This window comes from Saccostrea cucullata, unplaced genomic scaffold, assembly GCF_032062105.1.
Source record: "Saccostrea cucullata isolate Sc308-1 unplaced genomic scaffold, CSIRO_AGI_Scuc_v1 ctg19092, whole genome shotgun sequence".
NCBI lineage: Eukaryota > Metazoa > Mollusca > Bivalvia > Ostreida > Ostreidae > Saccostrea > Saccostrea cuccullata.
Window position 1 is genome coordinate 1 of NW_026939415.1, and position 9,160 is coordinate 9,160.

A 9,160-nucleotide genomic window follows, 5' to 3' on the forward strand; every position below is an offset into this window, starting at 1 on the left:
AACAAGGTTATCAGTAAATATTTCGTATAAATTCTTGATCTACTTACCGGTATCACATGCAGTTGAAGTGATCTACATACCAGTCTAACAATTTCTAAAACGAGACAAGCTATTGACAAAATAGTTAACGAAACAAGATAACAACGTCAAGTTTTTTCATCGATACAATGAGCGTGTTAGCAAATACAACCCTTTTTCTCAAATTTTTTCAACTATTTGTAAGGCCGTAATTAAAAGACTGAACTATCTACAGATTTTTCAGTTTACCTGATCATGAAAAAAGAATACACAGCAGGTTAACCACCTTTACGGTAGCTCACTCGGTAAGGCGCTCGTTCCGTGCTCGGAAGGTCTTGAGTTTGAGTCTCGGCTGCGACTGGCCGAAGTCGATAAAAAAAGGGTAGCATCTGTTCCTTCGCCATACGCTTGGCTCTTTGAAGTGAAAGCTGCGGATCCTTCTGATGAGACCTGAAAATCAGAGACCCTGTGTTACAGCAGGCGTTGACACGATAAAGATCCCTGACTCAGTCACTGTTCAGTGTCCGTATGTGCCGAATAAAGGTATAAATTTGAAGCCCTTTACCGATATATATATTGACAACTCTTTATGAGTGAATATTTCTCGGATGGGACGTAAAATAGCATACAATCAATCTTAATGGACCTTATCCCAACTCTGCTGTTTTAAGATGTCCATGTCTACTCCTTTATGATGGTGCAATAGAAATTTGCTCTTGATTACTTTTTGGGATTTTATAGTATAAAAAGATAGAATTAAACGAGGAAAATTTTTTTCGAATTGATTATCATTTCCATCTCCGTTTCGATTTTCCCCTCGTAGTATGCATTTGAAAGAAATATGCCATATTTAAAACAAAATGGTTGTTAAACAGATTAGGACAAATATACACATATCTACTTAATTTGCATTGACAGCGTAGTCAGACATATGAATCTTCTCATCATTTTATGTTTCTTTTTCGCCCACCTGAGCCAATGGCTCAGGTGAGCTTTTCTGATCAAAATTTGACCGTTGTCGTCGTCGTCAACTTATCACATTTTAATCTTCTTAAAAAAATTCTCAAGAACTACTGGGTTGATTTCAACCAAACTTGGTACAAAGTATCTTTAGGTAAAGGGGATTCAAGCTTGTTCAAGTGAAGGGTCACGCCTTCTTCCAAAGGGAGATAATAACAAATAACAAACCAGAAGTCTCTGTCGAGACTGTAGCTCTACTAGGGGGCTGTGTCAATATATCGATACGTATCGATATTCAAGAATAATATCGTATCGAAAAATAACTTCCAATACGTATCGGACAGACAGTTTTTCTTCTAATTCTGTTAAAAAGATGGGAATTTTAATCACCAAAGATTATAATTCACTTTTTAAAATTAAAATGTTCAATAATTATATAATTTGAAAGGAAACAACACAGTATTTATAATTATTACAAAGTACAATGAGATTTTTAGGTCACCTGAGTAAACTCAGGTGACCTATTGCTATCTGTTTTCGTCCGTCGTCGTGCGTCGTTCGTCGTGTGTTAACATTTGAACACTTTCAGCTTCTTCTCTGCAACTGCTGAACCAATTTCAACCAAATTTAAGACAAAGCATCTATGGGTGAAGGGGAACAAAAATTGTGAATTTCATGATCCCTGCCCCCCTGGGGCATGAGGGGTGGGGCCAAAACCACTAAAATTAATGCAATGTTTAAAAATCTTCTTCTTTACTCCTGGACATCAAACAGTCAAACTGTTTGCATAATTGTAATCAGCACTGAGTCCTCTACCAAAATTGTGAAATTCATGGCCCTGGGGTCAGGGGTTCTAGTGCTAGGGCGGGGCTAAATAAGTAGGTAGTGAAAATGCATTATTTCTTTGAAAATCTTCTTCTCTGCTCCTGGGTATTAAATAAACCAACTAAGTGCATAGTTATGATGAGCAAGAGTGCCTCTACCAAAATTATAAATTTTATGGCCCCAGGGTCAAGGGTTCTGGTGTTAGGGCGGGGCTCTATTGATTATATAGTGAAAATGCACGAATTCTTTGAAAATCTTCTTCTCTGCTCCTGGGTATTAAATAAACTAACTAAGTACATAGTTATGATAAGCAAGAGTGCCTCTACCAAATTTGTGTATTTTATGGCCCCAGGGTCAGGGGTTCTTGTTTTAGGGTGGGGCTCTAATGATTATATAGTGATATGCTAAATTCTTTGAACATCTTATCCTTTGCTCCTGGTTAATATGCTAATGATCTAATTACATATTTAAGGCCAGGATTTTTTTTATTTTCAGTTTTACAAACCCTCCGCTCAAGGTTTTGAATTTTCAGAAAAAAAATAAAACAATTTTTTTCTTTCCGAATGTCAAATTTGAGTTGGGATCGAGATTTCAAATTGACGAACTCGCACTTCCGGTTTTACGATGAAACGGCGGGTAAAGCTAGATCTGAGAAGATAGCTTGGTTTAGTGTAAAATTCATCGGTAAGAGTGCCATTCAAAACGTTTCACCCGTTCAAAGGACAAATAAAATGCTGACGACTTTGTTGCACAATGACATGCTGGTGAGATAATTATGTATTCGTTTCAAAAGTAACTGTAAATTATTTTCCTCCCTCAGGTTTTAAACTGCCCGTGGTAGCTATTGCATATTGCCAGGGACATTGTTTAGGTCTCTATTATAGCTTACAGTCAAAGCATCATTCTTCAGAAAAGGGTTGCTTATGCATCAGATGTAATGAATAAAACTATGCCAGTATGGGAGAAGTGAAGTCCATTTGAGGAAGAAATAAACAATAACCTGAAGAAATAAAAAAAAAATCAACTATTAAAAGGCAAGAACATACAAATATATACAGGCATGTAGTATCATTTGTATCAGCCAGAAAAATTATTTTACACTTAATTGAAAAAATATTGACCCTACTCCCCAATACGCCCTGTCTGTTTTATGATACGAATTATAATTTTAGGCATCAAGTAAATTTTAGAACAATGTCTACACATTCACCTAACACATTAAAAAAATGAAGATATATTGAAAGACTTTTAAAGAATTGATTTTTTAAAATATATTTTGATCAACATCACAAAATTTATATAACTGGCCCAAACTGGCAGATGATGAAATAAGCAATTAAATGTTCTACTTTCCTATTTGTAAGCATTATGTGTCCAGTGGTAAGGAGCCTATTAGGATAGCATAAAAAAAGAATGTACAAATGTTAATAATTGATTTATCAAAAAAAAAAATTTATTCCCTTCTCCTTCGGGACTTTTTTATTCTCATGTTCATAACTAAACCTAAACATAAAAAAAAAATGCTGGCCTTATGAAGAAAGCGACCTCTTTCAAAATAGATAATTTCAGGGCTGCTGGGTCAGGGGTACCAGGGGGGTACTTTGACTAAAAATAAATTAATGCTTTGATATCTGCCTTTTGATAAGCAATGGTGCCTCTTTCAAAATTTTTGAATTTCATGGCTTTTGGCTTAAAACATGAACCAAATACAATCGCTGGAAAGTTGTTACATGATACTCAGGTGACCTATAAGGCCCATGGGCCTCTTGTTATTTGAACATGTACTGTCATTAAAAGTTTTATTTTGAAGTGTTATTTGTAATGACAATGACACAAGAACTTTAAAATGGGTAAAAAAAACACTCAATTGTTATGAAATTCATGCATTAAAATGATTTAGAAGCCTTTTCTTAATGACTTATTTTAGAATCCAATATATCGCATATCGCTTTAAAAAATATTGTATCGTATCGTATCGAAATTTTTGGCCCAATACACAGCCCTAAGCTCTACTGGTTTATACTTATAACAAAAGAAGAGAAAAGTAGCAATTGGGACTTGAAACTTTACAATAGAGTAAACAGAAAAATGAATCTTGATTAAGTCACTTTATGTGGCAATATTGCAATAAGACTACAACTGTAGGCGAGTAGCTTTTAATAAAATTTTAAAGAAATTTCAACTTAAGTTACCATGGCAACACCATTCATCAAAATAAATTTAAAAAAACGATAAAAACAATAGTGTATCTTAGTATAGTCTATCTGCATGCCCGTTTATATTATAATCAAACTAAAACTGTATTTGTAATAGCTTTTTAAAATTATTTAACAGAAATTTCTATTTTAAGTACTATAGCAACACCTTGCATTAAAAAAAAAAATTGATATACAGAATTATGTATCTTAATGTAGTCTACTTCTGTACCAAGTTATATTGAAATCAGACTAAAACTAGAGAAGGAGTAGCATTTTGAATGTATTTCACAGAAATTTCTATTTTTATTGATCTTGGCGACACTGTTCATTGAAATCAAAAACCGATGCAAAAAATTATGTATCTTAGTTGTTGGCATCCTTCTGTCTCGAGAGACAATGGAGATCGTGCCAAAGATCAGAATCAGTCTGTGATTGAGTGGCAGCGCCGACTGTGGCTGTAAAGTCCGATTCTGGAGCGGCATGCTTTGTTGCAGTTCGCACAGATGTGATGCTCGCTTGGTTGAGCTGGGACTGAAGCTAGTCTTTGTCGTCTGCGCTGTCTTCTCTCATCCCACTGTTCTTCCCTCCTCTTTCGCTGAGTTGGAGGCCTGCCTTGACAGCATGCCTCCATCGATTTCGATCAGCAGCCACTGCTTCCCAACACGCCGGGTCGATGTCTCCGGCCCTCATGTCACGTTTTAGGACATCCTTGTAGCGAAGAACAGGCCTTCCTGTAGGTCTTGATCCAGTTGCCAGCTCTCCGTACAGCACGTCCTTCGGTATACGGCCGTTGTCTATGCGGCTTACATGGCCAAGCCATCTCAATCGCCTCTGGCTTAGCAAGGCGAACAAACTGGGTAACCCTGACTGTCTCAATACGTCCTTGTTGGTGACATGATCCTTCCAGCTGATGCCTAAAATTCTTCTGAGGCAATGTGGAAGGTGTTGAGTCGACGCTCTTGGCGAGAGTACAGGGTCCAGGCTTCGCTGCCGTACAGGAGCGTGCTGAGTACGCACGCCTTGTATACCACTATCCTGGTGTTTGTTGTCAGCATGGCGTTGTCCCATACTCGTTTTCCCAGCCGAGCCATTACTGATGCTGCTTTCCCAATGCGCTTATTTAGCTCTGTATCCAAGGACAGGTTACTTGATATGGTGGACCCAAGGTAGGTGAATGAATCCGCAACTTCAAGGACATGTTCGTCGATGGAGATTTTGGGAGTGCAGCAGACGTCCTGGCCCATAATGTTGGTCTTTTTGATGCTGATGGTGAGAGCAAACTCATCGCATGCATTGGAAAAGCGGTCGATGAGTCGTTGTAGTGCCTGCTCTGTGTGTGCAGTCAAGGCGGCATCATCAGCAATGAGCATCTCTCTGATCAGGACCTTGCGTACTTTGGTTTTTGCTCGGAGACGCGCAAGGTTGAAGAGGCTTCCGTCACTTCTGGTGTGAAGATACACGCCGTCTTCTGATTGATCAAATGCGTATGACAGCAGCAGGGAAAAGAATATGCCAAAAAGCGTTGGGGCTAGTACGCATCCTTATTTTACGCCGCTTTTGATGGGGAAGGGATCTGAGGATGAACCATCATACTGGACGGTGCCTTGCATGTCGTCATGAAAAGACGAGATTATCCTCAGGAGCTTTGGAGGGCATCCAATCCACTGTAGCAGGGTAAAGAGACCTTGCCTACTGACCAGGTCAAATGCCTTGGTTAGGTCAATAAAGGCAATGTACAATGGGCGTCTCTGTTCTCGACACTTTTCTTGTAATTGGCGTAATGAGAAAACCATGTCGATGGTTCACCTTTCTGCTCTGAAACCGCACTGCGCCACCGGGTAGACTCGCTCTGCTAGGTTCTGCAATCGATTAAGCACTACTCGGGCGAATGCCTTCCCAACAATGCTGAGTAGGGATATTCCACAATAGTTGTTGCAATCGCTGCGGTCTCCTTTGTTCTTGTAGAGCGTTATGATGCTAGCGTTGCGCATGTCTTGTGGAATTGTTCCTTCTTCCCAGCACTTGAGTAACAGTTTGTGCAGGTGATGTAACAGAGTGGAACTCTTGCCCGCTTTGATGACCTCTGGGGGAATACCATCGCTACCTGGGGCTTTCCCACTGGCTAGGGAGTTGATGGCTTTACTGAGTTCATCTATCGAAGGTGGAGCATCAAGTTCCTCCATAGCTGGTAGGACATTGGTGTTCTCAACAGCTGTGACACTGACAACATTTTCTCTTGAGTAGAGCTCTTGATAGTGTTCGGCCCATCTCTCCATCTGCTTTCCTCTATCAGTGATGATGTCACCAGAGACTGTTTTCAGCGGCGCTGTCTTGATGATGCTCGGACCAAAAACTTTCTTCATACCTTCGTACATGGCGCGAATGTTACCACAGTCAGCAGAGTGCTGGATACCTTTACAGAGATTCAGCCAGTAGTCGTTTGCGCTGCGTCGAGCTATCCGTTGGGCGTCATTTCTGGCCTTTCTGAGTTCAGCAAGTGTCTTCTCTGAAGGTCCACGTTTGTAGTTGAGCAGGGCGATTCTTGTGGCTGTGATTGCTGGTTCGAGTTCTGTAATTCCTGCTTCAAACCAGTCTGGATTTTGTCTCGCTCTTTTGCCAAAAGTGTCCATCGCTGAAGTGTAAATGGCGTCACGAATGTAGTTCCACCTCTCATCAGCACTGCTGGTGGGGCAGTTACGAAGGGCCTCTTCAATAGAGTCAACAAAGCGTGCACAAACATCTGGCATTGCTGTCCTTGCTGTGTTAATTCGTGGACGTCCTTTCTGTTTGGAGCGATGAATCCTTTTGGGCTGGAGTTGCACCTTACTGCCAACAAGTTAGTGGTCGGTATCGCAGTCCGCACTGTGGTAGCTGCGGGTTGTCAGGACACAGTTCAGTGAGCGTCTTCTGGTGATCACAAGGTCCAGTTGGTGCCAATGGTTTGATCTAGGATGACGCCATGAGACTCTGTGTTGGGGCTTTGTGGCAAAGAATGTGTTGGTTATGCACAGGTCGTGGTAAGAGCATATCTCAAGAAGTCGCTGACCGTTATCATTTAGTTTCCCAACGCCAAAGTGGCCGATGTTGCCAGGCCAAGCTTCTTGGTCAGTTCCCACTCTTGCATTAAAATCCCCAAGCAGATATACTTGTTCTGTGGTTGGGATCTCTCTGATGATAGTCTCAAGCGCCTCGTAGAACGTATCCTTTGTCTCCACTGTGGAGCTGAGTGTGGGAGCATAGATGCTCAGAATGTTGACATGCCCGGAGGAGGTGGAGAGGCGAAGAGACAGGATTCTGGGTGTACCCTTTTGAGGCGGTTCCACTGATGAAAGTAGAGAGTTTCTCACTGCGAATCCTACACCGTGTATACGTGATTCCTCTGGTTCGTTTCCTTGCCAGAAGAATGTATAATCCTCCTCTCTTAGGCTTCCGTTTGATGGGAGTCTGGTTTCCTGTAAGGCAGCAATGTCAATGTTAAGCCTTCTCAGCTCTCGGTTGATAATGGCCGTTTTCCTGGAGTCATCAATCTGTTGGAGATCTTCAGATAGGCCAGGACACATTGTCCTGACATTCCAGCTTGCCAGTCGCAAGATGGACAATTTCGTTTTGCTGTATCTGTTGGGTTACTAGGTTTCCGTCTGCTTTCCATGTTTGGCTAACATTTAGCTCCAGGCACCCTCTGGAGCAACAGACGTTGGCGGACCGACACCTTATTGGCTGGGGGCTGCCCATCTTAGTATAGTCTACTTATATGCTAAGTTATATTTAAATCGGATAAAAACTGTAGGAGAAGTAGCATTTTGAAAGCATTTCACAGAAATTTCTATTTTTAGTAACAACGGCAACACTATTCATCGAAATGAAATCCGATGCAAAGAATTATGTATCTTAGAATAGTCTTCTTGTGTGCCAAGTTATATTGAAATCAGACCAAAACTGAAGGAGGAGAAGCATTTTGAAAGCATTTCACAGAAATGTCTATTTTTAGTAACAACGGCAACACCGTTCATCGAAATCAAGAACTGATGCACAGAATTATGTACCTTAGTATAGTCTACTTGTGTGGTAAGTTATATGGAAATCGGACAAAAACTGTAGGAGAAGTAGCATTTTGAAAGCAAAAAATTTCTATTTTTAGTAACAACGGCAACACCGTTCATCGAAATGAAAAACCGATGCACAGAATTACCGGTAAGTATCTTCGAATAGTCTTCTTGTGTGCCAAGTTATATTGAACTTGGACCAAAACTGTAGGAGGAGTAGCATTTTGAAAAATAGTTTACAGACAGACAGAGACGGACAGACAGACAGACGGACGGACGACGGACGCATTACTCTCGCATAAGCTCTTCTTGTCTCTGATCAGTAGAGCTAAAAATTAATTGCAATAAGTGAAGATTTAAATTTACTCAAGTCACTAACCCTTGGGATAGGGAGGGGCCGCAATGGAGGGTCAAATTTTTACAAAGTAATATATAGGAAGGACATGTTTTAAAACTAGAGGTACTGTGAGCGATGAGCTCACTAAATGATACCCCCCGCCTACATATAGTTATAATGGCAAAGTCCATGTTCTGGTGTGGCCGTGAAACCCAAAATATGTGTCGGATCAAAAAGTAAAATAGGAGGTGCACAATGGCAATATGTAATAAAGATTCTGTGAAAGTTTCATCAGATTTTATTCAGTGGTATGAGAGGAGTTGTGGATAAGAGATGGGCACCCCAAAGCGTAACAGACGGACGGACGGAATTAACGATTACTATATACCCTCCCGCTTTTCAAGCGGGGGGTATAAATATTAACCACTTGCCGGTAGAGGCCTGTAAATTTCCACCTATACTCCACACTCTTGGTTATTGAACAGTGAGAAATCTTTTAGTTACAAACAACTACTGTGGCAAGGGACTTCGGTTTATATGGTCTCATCCGAAGGATCAGTCTAAAAGTCCCGCAAATGATTCGAACCTGTGATATAAGGATCCCCGATTCCTACCAGATTTCATGTCCCGTTGGAGTTTTTTTTTCCCCTCAGAGGTATCCAAATTAAGCTCGTTGAATTAGGACATAAAAGTATCTCTATCACTTTCCTTTAAATCTGGGAAATGAAACTATAATGTCGATTCCTAATTTAGTATTTCCTTGTTAGAGTACATATATG

General features: G+C 40.5%; 2 protein-coding genes across 2 annotated transcripts; both read right to left on the minus strand.

Moving 5' to 3' along the window:
• Positions 1 to 4,538: 4,538 nt before the first annotated feature.
• Positions 4,539 to 5,069, minus strand: LOC134253020 (uncharacterized). The gene has a single exon (XM_062735543.1). It carries the CDS (start codon positions 5,067 to 5,069, stop codon positions 4,539 to 4,541), a length of 531 nt encoding a protein of 176 aa, XP_062591527.1.
• A 1,769-nt stretch (positions 5,070 to 6,838) lies between these two features.
• On the minus strand, positions 6,839 to 7,561 carry LOC134253021 (craniofacial development protein 2-like). Its single transcript, XM_062735544.1, has one exon. The coding sequence runs from the start codon at positions 7,559 to 7,561 to the stop codon at positions 6,839 to 6,841; it is 723 nt and encodes a 240-aa protein (XP_062591528.1).
• Between the last annotated feature and the right edge of the window lie 1,599 nt (positions 7,562 to 9,160).